At 44.6% G+C, this 17,714-nt stretch overlaps 2 protein-coding genes across 2 annotated transcripts in view; one reads left to right on the forward strand and one right to left on the reverse strand.

The window, feature by feature from the left end:
* The window catches only part of TRIM67 (tripartite motif containing 67), a 53,750-nt gene extending 52,996 nt beyond the window's left edge, over window positions 1-754 (reverse strand). The window contains exons 1-2 of the mRNA XM_011933309.1: window positions 627-754; window positions 6-506 (exon numbers count right to left, since the gene is read on the reverse strand). Of these exons, the coding sequence (XP_011788699.1) occupies window positions 6-506; window positions 627-754 (629 nt within the window). The remainder of the gene's footprint in view (window positions 1-5; window positions 507-626) is intronic.
* Window positions 755-1,071: 317 nt separating this feature from the next.
* LOC105505566 lies at window positions 1,072-16,679 on the forward strand. Its single transcript, XM_011933432.1, is given in 8 exon segments — window positions 1,072-1,176; window positions 1,288-1,679; window positions 2,101-2,461; window positions 14,706-14,791; window positions 14,862-15,186; window positions 15,188-15,533; window positions 15,536-15,820; window positions 16,582-16,679. Coding segments are annotated over 8 exon segments (1,998 nt in total).
* The last annotated feature ends 1,035 nt before the right edge of the window (window positions 16,680-17,714 follow it).

Genomic DNA, 17,714 nt, shown 5'->3' on the forward strand with positions numbered 1-17,714 from the left:
GCACCAGGCGATGCTTGGCGAAGGGTCCCCGGGATGGATGGCACTTGAGCTGGCAGGCAGCGCAGTAAAGGACGTCGCACTGCTCGCAGAGCGTGGCTGCTGGCTCTGGCGGGGTGCGGTCGCACAGCTGGCAGATGGCCACTGCCGCGGCTGCAGACGCCCCCGGCACGGCCCCGCGGCCCTGCTGGTACCGCTGCACGATGGCCTCGAGCAGCCGGTTTCGCTGGAAGCCACGCAGGCCGCGGTGGTCCAGGGAGGCACTGCGGTGGCACTGCGGGCACGTGATGGAGCTCGAAGACGAGGACAGCGAGGAGCAGGCGGCACCCCGAGCCGCGGCGGCGGAGGAGCCGGGTGGTGCGGGCACCATGGGCAGCACGCGAACCCCGTTGGGGGACTTGAGGCTCGGGGTGTAGGACCCATAGCCGCTGTCTGTCTCGCTGTACAAGCTCAGCTTGTCCGCGTGGTCTCCACCACCTCCTGCACCGCCGCCGAGGCCGCCAGCTGCACTCCCGCCCGCACCGCTGCAGGCCGGGCCCGCCACTGCATCGTGCTCCAGAGAGGGAGCAGCGGCGGCGCCCGCGGGCAGCCCGGAGCCCCGGGAAAGCAGGAGCGGCTGGGGTAGGTGCTGCTCGCCGTCCGGGGTCTGCACCGCGATGGTGCGAGCGCAAGGCAGGCAGACATTGTGGGAACAGGGCAGGATGATAGGCTCCCGAAACAGAGAGCCGCACACGGGACACTTCAGCTCTTCCTCCATCGCGGCGCCGACTGCCCGCGCTGCTCTGCGCTGGAGATGAATGGCTGGAGCTCGGGAGACTGGCGGAGAAGGACCAGCGTGGTGCGCCCCGGTGAGACGGCGGGCGGGGGCATCACACGGGCATGCCCACTTCACAGCCGAGGGGCACGCCCCTCTCTCTGTCCTGTAGCCACCGCCCTAAGATGATAGGGGGGCGAGAGAAGGGAGGGGGCCCTCACCTCCTGCCCGCGAGGCTACCTCACCGGCGGCTTCAACCTGCGGCCAGAGTCCGAAGCGGGTCGGCTGCCCTCGCGGTGGCCTGCGAGGAGCTTTAGGTGATGAATCAGCACCAGCGCCGCCGCCGGCTGCAGCGCGCGCCTCCTCTCCACCCCAGGACCAGCGGCCGGGCTGCTGTGCGCTCACTGCTTCAGCCCCTGGCTCCGGTGGGCGGCTACCCCGAGGACACCCTTCTGCCCCCGCCCAGCTCCTTATCGTGGTGATCGGGAGGTGAGCAGGCAGGTGCGAAGGCCGCTCAGCCGTGGGGCTGGGATCAGCACCACGAGGCGGCGGACAGCGCCCGGGAGCCGAAGGTGGGGCTCCAGCTGCCCGCTCGCCGACCCCTGGGCCGCCACCCGCCAGGTCGCTGGGGCCGCGGCCACCTCGGCTGGACCCGACCGACCCGGAGACAGCCGCTCACCCTCCTCGGCGGCTGCGGACGCCGGCTGACTGCACCCTGGTGCTTCCTCCCTGCGGCCGGGATTGACCCGCTTCCCTGGTTCCCAGCTGCTGCTCCTGTGGAGCCTCTGACCTTGGCCGTGAGACGCTGCAGCCAGCGGGCGGAGGGCGAGCGCCCGGCTGGCTCGGGAATCCCCTCCCCGCCTCCCTCCAGCCGCTGCCGCCGCCTCCCGCGCGGCGCGCCGAGGAGTTGTAATTTCCAGAGCAGAGAGTAATGGGGAGGAGGGGGAGGAGGCTTCAGCTCAGCGAATAAGGGCTCGCCTCTTGCTGCTAGGGAATCAAGGGGCAATTTTAAGGGTTTTGCAGAGAGGATCATTGTTAATAACAATCCATTATTTGGATGGATATTGCATCTTGAATCAGTACAACGCCCTGCCCCGCCCCGCCCCTGCCATCGTCTCCCTGGGCCACTCCACCCCACCCCCAACCCACCGCCATAGAAGGGTGAAAACGGGGTCCTAAAAAGACAGTCGTTTAGAAATGGATAGGCAACGTGGCCTGACAGTCGCTTCCTAAACTATGATAAAGCAACAAAATGCAAGTCACAAAATGTCGGGCAGCCTGAAGTCCAAGGGTGAGGTTTTATTTATGAATTGAACCACAAGCCATTTTGTCTCTTCGTTTCAACCAAGGGTGCTCATCCGCGTTCCAGGTCAACGGTGTGCACAGACTGAGCGAGGACACGCGGTGCCGCTTACAAAATGGGGCGTCCTGAGAAAGGCGAGAGTACGACCGGGTAGGCCCCTGGGAACTCAACGCCCCCAGACCCAGCCCTACCCCGCTGCGGATGTGGCGGTGTGCGGCGGCCGGCAAGACGGCGAGCGGCAAGGAGGCGAGCCGGGACGTTCCTTTTATGAATGGGAAAATCTCCACATTCTCCAACGCCAGCCACGAGCTGCGGGAACAGCCTCCCACCCGCTGCCCCGGCTGTTTGGTCTGCTCGGCTGTTCTTCCCCGCTGCTGCCGAGGGAAGGCTGGGTGGGAGAGGCAGAGGTGGGTGGGGACAAGCAGAAGGAAGGGCTGGCAGCGCAACCGGCTCTGCCTACAGAAGTTTCACGCTGGCATGAAACAGATACAAATTAGAAAATCGTTTATTTAACAACGATAGGAATATTGAAGTCATGCCTCCCCCGGTTCCAAGGTTCTCCATGCCTCTCCCGTGCTCCAAACAAAGACTAAAGACTGGAGTTGCAGCGCCAGGCGCGGGCCCAGGCTTCTACTAGTCCCCGGGTGAGGAGGCGCAGGCTGGCGGGGTCAGGCAAAGGGAAGCTGCAGCCTGCGCGGAGGCTTGGGGCTCGGTGCCTGGGGGACAGGAACCCCTGCAGGGGGACCACTGGGGCGGGGCGTGGCGACGAGCTCCTGGCGGCAGCACGAAGGCCCAGAACCTTGGAAGTCAGGACGCCCCGGGACCACTGGCCCCGCTCAGCAGCTCGCTTAGGCTTTCCTTCTCTCGGATCCCGAACTGCCAAATGAATATTGTCATAATACTCATGTCTGGGAACTAAACGAGCTAGTTGTAAATACAGACGGCGTTTCCTACTTTCTGTTTTTGTTGTGGGGGCGGCGGTTGGGTCTCGCTGGGTCGCCCAGGCTGGAGTGCGGTGGCACGATCATAGGTCACTACAACCTCGAACTCCTGGGCTCAAGCGATCCTCCTACCTCAGCCTCCCAAGTAGCTGGGACTACAGGCCTGTGCCACCACACCAGGCTCTGTTTTAAAATCGTATGAACCTTCAGTCCGGCTTTGCGGCTTGCTTCCATTTTGTGTCAAAGTTGAAGAGCAGGCCAAGCTAAGGCCAGATAGAGCCTCGCACAGCATTAAGAGACCTGACTCTACTTCCCCTCAGCTAGGGGGCTTGGAACAATGGTTTAACCAGGCATCAGTAGCCACAGACGGGAGATGCTAACAACCTGTCCTCATCTGCCTTGTGTAGATAAAGCCACAATGAGCTGGATCCTGCCTGCAACTCTCAGATAAGCCTTCCAGAAATGGGCTGTGGAATCTACAGGGTCATGTCAGAAATGCAGTGTATGGGTAGGTCTGTAATTGAATGCACTTAAAGATGCATTCTGTGACCCTAGCAAGTGACATCATTTACGCCGGCTCAGCCCAGCCTCATGGTGACCCCCAGGGAAGTCACAACCTCTTATGGTTCTACTGTGAACAGGTCTGCCCCAGACCAGTAGTCACAGGGCTGAGGTCCAGTCTGCTTTGTCATTTTTGGACCAAAACAAACTGCTCGGGGGTAGGGGTGGCCTCCTGGAGGGGTGTGTAACTCCTTTCCTGTACAGAAGGACTTAAAGTTCAAGCACTCCTCTACTCAGGCTGAGTGTAGCTTTGTTTTCCACGGGTAGGAGGTGATCTAGTACATCAGAATTCTACACCTATGCATTTCTCACGCACTCTTGTCACCTAAATAACAAAGAGACAGGCTCTCTAAAAGAAGAGAGGTTTATTTGGGAAAAAGGTACCGCAATGGAAAGATGCTTGCCATAGTAAACTCTGTGTGTATTCAGGGAGGTAACAGAAGACAGAGGTTTTTAAGGGAAAAAATGAAGAAGATTGCATAATTGTTTTGAAATAATTACCCTTGGCTACACATATCAATCACAAGGGTGATGCTAGTTCAAGGCTGGACAGGCAGTTGCTGGGCAGATGTCCTGATAGAAGTAGTTTTTGGTGTAGGGTTGTGATGGCCTCTGTGCAAGGTTGTGGGTTTTGGAGTCTTTTGTGGTCGTTTTTGTTACGAGGCATTTATGCATGAAACTCTCCCTTCATGGCTCTATTTGTCAGAGTTTTGTTTTGTTTTGTTTTAACATTAGTGACTCCATTTTGATTCTGACAGCTCTCACACTCTCAATTCCTACTGCCTTAATTCTACAACATAAATCAGCTTATCCTTGCACTGCACTTTTGCTAAAACATTGTGCATGTGGGGGATTAGCATCCTATCACTCCTTTGTTTGAACTCAAGTTACAAAGCTAGCTTCAATGCTTCACTGTGTATAATCATAATTACTTACAATAGCCAATGTTATCCATAAAAAGTCCTCTTTCTGTCTCAACTGTGCCATGAACCATATGCATATAGAGAAGTCATTTTATTTCTCTGAACCTGTTTCTCCCTATTATAAACTTCGGGGATAAAATTCATTGAACTTTAAATTTCCTTCTGGAGCCAGGCGCGGTGGCTCACACCTGTAATCCCAGCACTTTGGGAGGCCGAGGAGGCTGTATCACAAGGTCAGGAGTTCGAGACCAGCCTGATCAATATGGTGAAACCCTGTCTTTACTAAAAATACAAAAATTAGCCAGACGTGGTGGTGGGTGCCTGTAGTCCCAGCTACTCAGGAGGTTGAGGTAGGAGAATTGCTTGAACCTGGGAGGCAGAGGTTGCACCTGAGATGGTGCCACTGCACTCCAGCCTGGGCAACAGAGCAAGACTCTGTCTGAAAAAAAAAAAAAAAAAAAGGGGGATTCCTTCTGGTTCTACAGTCTCTGTGTATTAGCTATTGTTGATAATGACATATCCCTTGGCCAGATGTGGTGGCTCATGCCTGTAATCCCAGCACTTTGGAAGGCTGAGGCGGGGGTGGATCACTTGAGGTCAGGAGCTCGAGACCAGCTTGGCCAACAAGGTGAAACCCTGTCTCTACTAAAAATAGAAAAATTAGCCAGGTATGGTGGCACATGCTCCCAGCTACTTGGGAGGCTGAGGCACAATAATTGCTTGAATCCCAGGGGGCAGAGGTTGCAGTGAGCCAAGATTGTGCTACTGCACTCCAGCCTGGGTGACAGAGTGAAACCCTGTTTAAAAAAAAAAGAAAAGAATAACATATCCCCCCTTTAAAAAATGACTCTCATGAAAAAATTTGATCCCCAAATTGAATGACATATCCATTTTTTTTCCAAGTCACTAGTATATTGTTAAAGGCTAGGCTGTGGTGTGGGTGAGGCAAGTAATAATATTTGCATTGTTAACACTTAACAGTGTGAAATGAGAACCTTATTTAATTTTCAGAACATCTCTGGGAATTAGGCATCACCACATTTCCTCAATTTTAATATGTATATATGTTTACATTTTAATGTTGCTGAAATTAAAATGTATACTACAATTGATACATACTTCTGCTCTCCATACTGTTACTCTGTTACTTTGATGGTGCATCTTATCATCACTTGGACTCATGGAAAGTACATTAGTAATTAAAACTCCGCAATCCACTGCTATCAAGGCAGAGAAAAACAGATTCTGCCATGAGTTACTTTTGATAATGTACTGCAGGATGGTTTTTACACTTAAGTGTCCCAGAAACACTCAAGAGGCAGACTAATGTAAACTCTCCTCCAAAAAAAAGCACAAATCAGTTAAATAATTTACTCCAGCTAACACAGCAAGTTAGAAGTAAATCATCTGCATTCCTTTCAGAACCTTCAAATTTCAAGCATGGAGTAGAATGGAATTTAAAGCTTTATCAGCTAAAATCAGATGCTGTAATCTCAAGTATAAGAATCTCTAAAACAAATTTTTAAATGAAAGCTTGTGATATTTTTTCTTTTAGTTTTTTGGGTTTGTTTTTAACAGTTTAGGGGAATTGAGGAAATTCAATAGAAATCTACAGACCAGAAGCCATCTGGTCTAAAGTAGTTTGCATTTAACTCAAAGAAAGTGACCATATCCACATCTACGCATAGTGTACCAAAGTGTCTCTGCAGCAAAGTTAATGAGGAGCAATTATCGCTAACAACATAAAGTACTCTCCCCAGGGTGTGTAATTGGCTTCTTTTCCAGAAAACACTTTCTATTGAGCAATCTTAAAATCTAGCCACTTTTCCCTTCAAACATCCTTGATTGGTGCTTAACAACCTTGTTTTAATTTCTGAATACCAAATGATGACCACCCCCTTCCAATTCTGAGACTCATCTTCCGTACAGATCAGGTGATCTGGTCTTAGAAAGTCTGCTTTTGTCTCACTGCATCTTTTGCAAGCAAAAGAGTTTAGAATCAAATCCCAGATGAAGAAAATTGATTTCAATTTAGAGGATTCTTTATATACCCAGGGTATCTCTGTAATGCATGAAAACTAATACTATTACCACAAAAGCAATTTTTGGCACTTCCCTCTGGTTACATATTTCAGCTATAAGAATTGCAGTAGTGCTGTACACTTTCATGGCACCCCTTCACATATTTTATTTTATTTATTTGTTTCAGACAAGGTCTCGCTTCATCACCCAGGCTGGAGTGCAGTGTTGTGATTATGGCTCACTGCAGTCTTGAACTGTTGGGCTCAAAGGATCTTCCTGTCTCAGCCTCCAGAGTAGCTAGGACTACAGGTGCATGCCAGCATACACAGCCAATTTTTCTTTCTTTTAAACATGTTTTGTAGAGATGGGGTCTTACTACATTGCTCAGGCCGCTCTTGAACTCCTGGCCTCAAGCAATCCTACCACCTCAACCTCCGAAAGTGCTGGGATCATAGGTGTGTGAGCCACTGTGCCTGGGCCCATTATTTAATTTACTCCTTACAGCAATGTGGGTTGGCCTGGGAGATGATGAAAATGAAGAAAGAACCCTGACCCACATGGTAGGTTTCTACCAGCCATGCTAATACAACTTGATTGCAAATCTAGGCACAATTGTTTAGTTCATGGGTGGGCAACTGACTAGGCTGAACCAGTCAGAATCTTTTCTTCCTGAAATGTAGAATTGGAAACCAGAGAAAGAATCTGCACGGGCCTCTAACACAGATGTTAAGGAACTGTTGTTGTCCGGAACAAGAAAAGAGAAAAAAAAGAAAAAGAGACAGAGAGTGAAGAATAAAGCAGAAAAGCAGAAAAAGAAGAGAAGACCCCTCCTGAGGTCTCACAACCGTGCATGTTTCTGAGACTTGGCTACATTAACGAATAAAACTCCCTTCTACCCTTAGGAAAAATATAATTTCCTTTCCTTATTTTTCTCCCTTTCTTTCTCTCTTTCTTCCCCCCACCCTCCCACCCTTCCATCCTCTCTATTCCAAAACTAGCTGGGGAGATGAGGGGGTAGTTCGGAAGGATAAGATTGGTTGACCCATTGGCCTATTCAAACAATTAGGAGGACATGCTTATTTAGTTGGACACTTTAGTCACCTCTGTTGGGATATTGAAATATTTCTTCTCCCCAGCTTCTCTTTATTGAATTCTGACCTTGACTCTTTGTTGGTTTTGCCCTTGTCATTCTTGGATGCTATTTTCTCCTCATAGCTTGACCATTTCAGTCCATTAAGCTCTACTTCTCCCTTTGCTCTCATCCTAACCACCCACTCTAATGAGCCATTTGCTTCCCTTCCTTGGGCTCCTGCTTCCTCTCCCTGACCACAGCGACAGCCATGGCTCCATGATGCCTTTGTTCTCACCACTCAATATTCTCTTGAGCAGGAAATCAATGTTAGATTGCACTTGATGGTGCGTATAACTCCAACGGCCTCTCATATTAAGACAAAGAGCAAACTCTCGAGGTCTGTAAACTGTAGAGTGCTATACTGGGGATGACAAGTTACTTGTTACTTGGTGCGTATAAGAGAGATCAGAGCACAAGTTGTGGAATAGTGCATGAAGAGTACTTTCAAACTCTGATAGCCTTACTCAGCCATTTGCTCTGTAAGGCTCTACCACCAGGGAAAAAATGCTCATGCCACAAAGCAGGGCACCTTTCACAGGGCAACATGCTATAATCCACCGAGAACCGTGTCATCATCCAGTTCACTAGCCTGCAGTGTTACTTATAATATGGAAATTACTATTCAAGTGCAATGACTACAGTTTCCTAACAGCAACCGTATTTGACTGATTTCTACATAAGGAGCCCTTAGGTTTGGTAGAAACTTGACAGACCTCCTGAGTTCTGCATGGTAGTTGGGAGTGTTGGCTTGGAAGCCAGACCACATAGGTTAGAATACTGGCTCTACTGCTTACTAGCTGAGAAAACTTTGGCAAGATGCTTAACCTCTTAGCCACTTGAATTTCTCATCTGTAAAACTGAGATAACAAAGGTACATACCTCAAAGAGCTGGGACTACCCAATGAAATAACACACGCAAAACATTCAGAAAAGTCAATGTATAGTGCTCAACAAACATTAGGTGTTGTTACTTTTTAAATTTTCTGCCCCTTGGCCCCACAATACAGGACACGGTGACCTTGAATGGCTGATTCTCAACAGACATTTGTGAATAGGTGAACTGCAATCAGACTGTTTTGGCTGGAATGTCAGGCTGTATTTGAGAATAGTGGAGAGAGTGAGCCGCTTGTCTTTTGTGAGTGAGAAGAGAAGATGGAAGAGCTATCAGAACCATCTATCAGGAAACTGCTGTAATATTTAGAAAACATACAATCTCTGCTCTAAAGGAGCTTAACGTTTAAAGCAAAGATCATGGCTAGAGGCAAAAAAATGGAAGTAATGAACTTGGAAAAAATAGAGCGCAAGCTTTCTTTTTTTTAAAAAAAAGCAAAGGAAACAAAGAGATACGTTTAAATATTTATGCTATCCATAGATTAAGGGTTAAGAACATTGATTTTAAAGCTTTTAGTGAAAGAATGCCAGATAAAAGACATTATGACCTAGTAGTACTTGTACATAATTTATATAATGTAACTGGATAATATAATCAAAATAGTTTCAATTTTTAAAAATAATTTCTTATTGTCATAGTAGAACCAGAGAGAAAGTAGAGAGTCAAGTCTTGAAAAACTACAAGTTTCATGGAGGACCTGAAGTGGCTGTACACTGTGTTTAGACAGGCAGGCCAGGGCAGCCCAGCTGGGTCCCTGTACTCCCCACAAGTGCACCAGAAGCACCTGAGTGTTTTCTTCTGTGTCTCATACCTAACCCAGAAAATTGGCAAACCTATAGTAGCCTTTTAATCAGAGTCTATAAGAGCCATATGAACAGAAGCCAGTCTGAAAAACAGCTATCTCAGCAGAAGTCAGTGTGTGTGACGATGACAGTGACAGTGATAGGAACCTAGACACTCAGTCCACCTACACAGACACATGCTCTCACAACAGAAAACACTCCAGAACTGAGGTTTACTCAAGAAGGTGAGGAGGGAGGGCTGAGGGTTTGCCTGGAAATCACCCAGACACTTAATTGACTGATAATAAATTTCCATCATCTAGCATGGTGACTGAAATAGAAGCTAAATTCACCTGTAGAGACAATAATAAAGTTACATTTCTTGTAACCCTAAGTTTGTGGGATGAGATTCGTGCTTGATTTGTATCTTTCATTATTTAATCATCACAACAGACCTGTAAAGTGGGATTATGATATTCTAACTTTATAAATGAGAATGTAAGAGATGAAAAAGATTAAATAACTACTCAAGTGTGCTGGGCCATTAATTGGTGAGAAAGAAAATTTAATCCATGCCTTCTGTTGTCATATTATCATTCATTTGAAAATGTTTGCGTGCCTGCTAAGTGTCAGGTACTGTTAGTGAAGAAGGTAAATACGGTTCCTATCTTCATAGAACTCCCATATCAAGTGGAGGAGACAGCAATTTAAAACATGTAACAGATATTATCTGGGGTATACTTACTCCCTGAAATCTAAATATTTTGGATTAAGGTTGGTGATTTCACATCTTATGAAAGTCCAAATGCCTTTCTAGAGTTTTTAAGAACTCACAGCATGCTGGGATGCTCAATGTCACCTCTGCCTATGGCCATCTGCTACAAGTCATTTCTATACTTTACCCTCATCATCTTAGACATGGTACCCAGCTCCTTCTTGAGTTTCCTAAGTGCCCACTCTTGCGTATTTATGACTGAGCTAATAGCTGGACCCAAGACTCAAGCGCTTCGGACCTGTGCTTGGTTAATCTGGCTGAACTTCTGCTCCCAGAAACCCACCGTCTGAATTTCTGCCCATCCCAAAGGGATGGCATCAAATCCTGATACTGCTATGGCTCAACCCTGCTCCTCTTGTTCTCATCCACTCCACCTTCATGTGAACAAGTGGTCCAACTTACCAAAGAGGTTAGAAGAAGGCAGTACAGATCTCAGAGCTGGGGACAAAGTCAAATGATGTAACATACACGTAAATTGAAGTTGCAGGAGGAAAGGAGACAGAGCTGGACAGGCTGTGGTAACTTAGAGGTATGCACTGTAAACCCTAGGGCAAGCACCAAAATTAAAGTGGAATAACTAAGTCAATAATATAGATAAAATGGAATCATTAAAACATCCCCAATTCAAAAGAAGATAGAAAAGGGGGGAAAAAGGAATCATAGAGTAGAAGAGACAAATGAAAAACAAATAGTAAGATGGTAGATTTAACCTCAATCACAAGCACAATTATATTAAGTGTCAATGTTGTAATCACTTCAACTAAAAGGTAAAAATTGTCAGATTACATTTTATTTAAAAAGCAAGAAACCTGCTTTACATATAAAGACACAAAAATAGGCGAAAAGTGTATACAAAGATATACTATGTAAATACTAATCAAAAGAAAACTAAAGGGACTATATTCATATCAAACAAAGTACATTTAGAGCTAGAAATATCACCAGAAATAAAGATGAATAATATTGTTAGCAAAGGATAATTCAAGAAAACATTACAATCCTATATAGGCAGATTGTATTAACATAATTTCAAGGTACATAAACAAAAAATGGAAAGAATTGAGAAAGAAGTAGATAAATCCACAAATACAGCTGGAAACTTCAACATTACCTTTTAATATATAAAACAAATAAACAAAAAATTAGTGAGGAAATAGAAAATTTGAGAAACACTATTAACCATCTTGATCTGATTGATATTTATAGAACACTCCCTCTAACATAGCAGAATACACAATCTTTTCAAGTACACACAAAACATTTACCAAAATAATTTATATTCTGGGCCACAAAACAAATCTCAATAAATTTAAAAGGATTCAGTCATACAAATATCTTTTCTGATCACAATAAGATTAATTTAGAAATCAATAACAGAAAGAAAACTGGAAAAATCTCAAACACTTGGAAACTAAATGATGAACTTCTTAAAAAGCCATGGGTCAGAGAAAAATCCAAAGGAAAATTAGTAATTCTTTTGAACTGAATGGAAATAAAAATACAACATATCAAAACTGTGGGATGTCACTAAGAAAGAAAGCAGTGATGAGAGGGAAATTTAATAGCACTAAATGCCTTTATCAGAAAAGAAGAAACATCTTAAATCAATGACCTAAGTTTCCACCTTAAGCAACTAAAAATAAAAGGGCAAATTATAATAAAAGTAGGCAGAAGAATGACAATAATGAATATGACAGCAGATATCAGTGATATAAAAACAGAAAAATAACAGAGAAAATATATAAATTCAAAAGTTTGTTCTTTAAGAATGTCAGTAAAACTGACAACATGCAAGACTAATCAGCAAAAGGGAGAAAACACAAATTACCAATATCAGGCATTAAAAAGGGGCCATTGCTGTAGCTCTCTAGTTATTAAAAAATAAGAGGATATACTGAATAATATTATGCCAAATGTGTAAATTCCCTAAAACATACATATTACTAAAGCTAACTCAAGAAGAAATAGATAACCTGGTTCATCCTTGCCTCTTAAATTATAATAAAGTCATAATTAAAAACCTCCTGGCTGGGCACGGTGACTCATGCCTGTAATCCCAGTACTTTGGGAGGCTGAGGCAGGAGGATCATGAGGTCAGGAGTTCAAGACCAGCCTGGCCAACATGGTGAAACGCCCGTCTCTACTAAAAATACAAAAAATTAGCCAGGCATGGTGTTGGGCGCCTGTAATCCCAGCTACTCAGGAGGCTGAGGCAGGAGAATCATTTGAACCCAGGAGGTAGAGGTTGCAGTGAGCCAAGATTATGCCATTGCACTCCAGCCTGGGTGGCAAGAGCGAAACTCCATCTCAAACAAACAAACAAACACACAAAAACCTTTCCACAAAGAACACTTCAGTCCCAGATGGCTTCACTGGTGAATTCTAACAAAAACTTAAGAAATAATACAAATTTTATATATACTTTTTTTAAAATTATAAGAGGAAGCTACACTTTCCAACTCATTTTATGAGACCAGCACTACCTTGGTGCCAAAACAAGACAAAGACTTTATAAGAAAAGAAACCTGAGACCAACACCTGTCATGAACACAGTAGTAAAAATCCTCAACAGCATTTTAACAGCACAAATCCTTTAATATATAAAAGGGATGGTTCTCCATGATCAAGCGGGGTTTTTCCCAATGATGCAAGTCTATTTCAACATTCAGAAACTAATTAATAGAATTTACCATGTTGATGCTCTTTTAAAAAAGCCTATGTTCATCTGAATAGATGAAGAAATAGTGTGGACAAAATTTAAGATTCGCTTATAATGAAAGACTCTCAGCAAAACCAAGACTAACAGGGAACATCGCCAGTCTGATAAAGAACACCTGTGGAAAACCTACAGCTAACAGCATCCTTAATGGTGAAAACCCTGAATGCGTTCCCCTTAAGCTCAAGAACAAGGCAAGGAATACCTTTCACCACTTCTGTTCAGTATTTCACTTGTGGTCTCCACCAGTATAATAAGTCCTGAAAAAGAAATTAAAGGCATACAGATTGGAAAGAAAAAGTAACACTTTTTTGTATATAACATGATCAACATAGATAATTATTGAAATATTTTGAAATAATATTGAAATAAATTATTATTGAAAGTGGGCATAGCAATGTTGGAAAGGTCAAGATACAAAAATTAATTATATTTCTATATGCTGACAATGAGTAATGGATATAAAAATGTAAATGTCATATAACCATCAACAAGTTAAATATTTAGGGGAAATGTTAGCAAAACGTGCAAGAATTTACACTAAAGTCTATAAAACATTCCCAAAAAATTAAAGAAGACCTAAATAAATGGCAGATATACTGTGTTCATGGATTAGAGAACTCAACATTGTTAAAATATCAATTATCCCCAATTAATCTAGAGGTTCTGCAAAATCTCAATCAAAATCCCTGAAGGTTTTTTCATAGACATTGACAAATTGATACTAAAATTTATATGGAAATGCAAATTACCTAGAATAGCCAAAACAAATTTGTGAAAGAACAAAGTTGAAAGACTTGCACTACGTAATTTCAAGACTTGCTATAAAACTCCAGTAACTAAGCAAAGAGTATGTTAAAAATAAATACACAGATGAAAGGAATAGAAAGGACTCCCACATATGTAGTCAATTGCTCTTTTACAAAGATACAAATGCAATTCATTGGAATAAGGATACTCTTTCACCAATTGGCTCTAAAACAATTGGATATCATATGCAAAAATAAACTCTTACCATAACCTTGCATCATACACAATAAATTAACTTTAAATTGCTCATAAATCTTAAGTATAGGAGTAACTATGATAAAACTATTAGAAGAAAAACGTTGTGACCTTCAGTTAGGCACAGATTTTTACATATCGCAAAAAGAGAACAAACCATTTTAAAATGCTGATAAACTGGGCTTTATCAAAGTTAAAAACTTCTGCTCTTCAAAAAACACTGTTAAGAAAATGAAAAGACAAACCACAGACTGGGAGAAAATCTTTACAAAATGCATAGCTGACAGAGGACTTGTATTTAGACCATTCCAATAAGACTAGGCCAAAGATTTGCCTAGACCTTTCACCAAGGAAGATACACAGACAGCAAAATAAAAGTACATAACAAGATGCTCAGCATCATTAGTTATCAGGGGAATGCAAATTAAAACCTCATGGGGCCAGGCGCGGTGGCTCACGCCTGTAATCCCAGCACTTTGGAAGGCCAATGCACGCGGATCCCCTGAGGTCAGGAGTTCGAGACCAGCCTAACCAAACAGTGAAACCCTGTCTCCATGAAAAATACAAAAATTAGCCAGGCGTGATTGTGCACGTCTGTAATCCCAGGTACTCGGGAGGCTGAGGCACGAGAATTGCCTGAACCTGGGAGGCGGAGGTTGCAGTGAGCCAAGACTGCTCCACTGCACTCTAGCCTGGGCGACAGAGCAAGACTGTCTCAAAAACAAAACAAAACAACCTCACGGGATACTACTTACAACTCATATGATTGGTTAAAATTTTTAAAAATCTCGCTGCAGAGATCGTGCCACTGCACTCCAGCTTGGGCGACAGAGCGAGACTACGTCTTAAAAGCAACAACAACAACAACAAACCTGTTTGCAGATCCGCCATATTGTCTGCAGAAGCTGGCGCTGAAGCTGCCACCACTTCTGCCGCCAAGTGTGAGCGAGCGCAGCCGCGATGGAAACCAGGGCAAGCCCAGGGAAAGGCAATTATCAAATGAAGAGCTCTAAGAACAATGCTCTAACCCTGAAGTAATGAAGCAAAACACGTGCAAGAATTTTTAAACGGAGAAATGTGGAGCTGATTAATGAAGAAGTTGCCATGTTGGATAGTCTTCTCATGGACTCCTAGGTGAGCTCTACTACTAGGGAGAGTGTGATCACAAGAGAGATGGTGGAGATGCTCTTTTCTGGTGATTCTGACCTGCAGTTAGCAACCACACAGAAATTCTGGAAACTGCTCTCCAAAGAGCCTAGTCCTCCAATAGATGAAGTTATCAACACTCCAAGAGTGGTGGATTGGTTTGTGGAGTTTCTGAAGAGAAATGAGAATTGTACATTACATTTTGAAGCTGCCTGGGCTCTAACAAATATCGCCTCTTGGAACCTCTCAGCAGACCAAAATTGTCATTGAAGCTGGGGCTGTCCACATTTTTATAGAGCTGCTTAATTCAGACTTCAAGGATGTTCAGGAACAGGCAGTCTGGGCACTGGGAAACATAGCTGGAGATAGCTCTGTTTGCCAAGATTATGTCTTGAACTGTTCCATCCTTAATCCTTTGTTAATATTCCTTACCGAGTCCACACAACTGACGATGACACGGAATGCAGTCTGGACCCTGTCAAATCTCTGCCAAGGGAAGAGCCCACCCCCAGAGTTGGCAAAGATCTCTCCTTGTTTGCCTGTGCTGTCTTGCCTACTCTTCAGCAGCGACTGGGACTTGCTGGCAAAGCTTGCTGGGCCCTTTCTTACCTGTCTGATGGCCCCAATGAGAAGATCCAGGCAGTCATAGACTCTGCAGTCTTCCAGAGATTGGTAGAGTTGCTGATGCACAATGATTACAAAATGGCTTCTCCTGCTCTGAGAGTCATGGGTGACATTGTCACTGGGGATGACATCCGGACCCAGGTCATTCTTAACTGTTCAGCCGCACCTTACCTTCTCTACTTGCTGAGGAGTCCCAAGGAGTCAATCCGGAAAGAAGCTTGCTGGCTTATTTCAAATGTTACTGCTGGCGAAAAGCTGAACATTCTAAAAACCAGAGTGCCTCTTCTCCTCCAAAGGATTGCAGCTCCTCGCCGACAACGGTAAAAAGCTGGACAGAGAATCACTTTGAGGAGTCGACAGAAGTAGGCTTCAGAATGTCAGTAATAACAAACTTCTCCGAGCTAAAGGAACATCTTCTAACCCATCGCAAGGAAGCTAAAAACCTTGAAAAAAGGTTAGACAAATGGCTAACTAGAATAAACAGTGTAGAGAAGACCTTAAGAAGGGGACTTGTTGGGTTTTTCTTCCTTACACTATATTTTGGCTGCACACATATCTTTAACGCAGGAGCCTGGGGTAGACAAAGGAGGACTAACATAATCAATTTGCACCTTTTTAAATTTTTCTTTTTTTCTTCAATGGTGACTTCCTTCCTTTTTGTCTTTTTTCATTCTTCCCAGTCCTCTGCCCTGATCGATCTGACTCTTATCTTGGGTACTTGAGCAGACGGTATATTCCAGAGGTGGGAGGTGGGAGAGGAAAGAAGAAATCCAAAACAAAGTGTTTTTGCTCTGACAGAATATTAATCTTGTATGCTTGGATTGGGTTATTTAATTTTTTTTCTTTTGCACGTTTTCCTTTTATTAAGATTGCTCTTCCCAAGAGCCATGAGTTCCTGGTTTTAGTAAACCCAGCCGCCAGCATTGCCTGGGACTAGAGGCTGATGGATAGGCTACCATGAAACAAAGGTCCCTCCCTCCCTCTGACTCTTTGCTCAGACCTCTTTAGTTTGGGAGATCCTCCTCACTCTCCTGGAGGGTCCCAAGTACACGAGTGGGAGTGCAGGGGAGGAGCACAGGACTTCACATGGGGCTTCCCACATGTAGCTTCTGATCCCATTTTTCCTACTCACCTTCCAAATGGTGCGACCCAACTTCATTTGTTTACTTGAAAATTCCCCCTCCAGGTTGAGAGAACCTCTGAGATGGCTGTATTTTCTGCTAAGCCTGAGACAGGGGGCTGCGATCCTTCCTGTCTCCTGAGGAGAAAGTCTTTGCTCTGGGGACCTGTAACTTGTAGAGGAAGTTGGAGTGAGAGTGTCGTGTATTGGGATGGCCAGGGATCCCGGTCTTTGGCTTTTCTTCTTCTTCCTCTTCTATAGTTGGGTCATGTATATTTTACTTCCAAAGGAGAGAATGTCAAAAAGTTCTGTATTTTTAAATATTCTATATATTAGGTAGGTCAATCTTAATTGGTCTCAAGAGGAAGAACTGTCTGTAATTTCTGTAAGTAGGATGCTGTGAGGAAGACCAAAAAGAGATGTGGATGCTTCCTCACTTAGGAGGTCTGAGCTTGGTCCTTTTCCTCTCTGCTTGGATTCTGGACCACCACCTGGGACCAGCCCTCAGCTCTGGAACCTTCATAAAGCAGGTGGGTGTGGCCTGATTGTCCCAGGGCCTGAAGGGAACAAGGATGAGCTCAGGGCCTGGTGAAGTCTGCTGCTCTGTCCTTAATGCTGACCATCTTGCTTGTACCAGGAAACCCAGAAGCAGTTTGTTTTCACAAATTCAATCTCAATGGCCATTGTCCACATAACTGATCACCTGTGGCTGCCTCTCCTATTTCTTATCTATTATCACTGAAGCTTAAACTTACTAGCCTGCTTTTTTTTTTTTTTTTTTTTTTAAGCTATTGGTTGTCTTCCCTGTTGGGATCCTTGTACCTGGTTTGGGTTTTCCCCTCCTTGTGACAATTATAATCCAGATGTTTTTTCTTTCTGTTTAAATTATGGTGGTGCATTGCCTCAGTGGCTTGCCCATGCCTCTGGGTGGATTACATATGGTAGTAAAGCCACCTGTTTGGATGTGAGTAGAGGAAGTTGGTGTAGACCAGCTGTGGAGCTGAAAGCACAGTCTGTCGCA

Source organism: Colobus angolensis, unplaced genomic scaffold (genome assembly GCF_000951035.1).
Source record: "Colobus angolensis palliatus isolate OR3802 unplaced genomic scaffold, Cang.pa_1.0 Scaffold126, whole genome shotgun sequence".
Lineage (NCBI taxonomy): Eukaryota > Metazoa > Chordata > Mammalia > Primates > Cercopithecidae > Colobus > Colobus angolensis.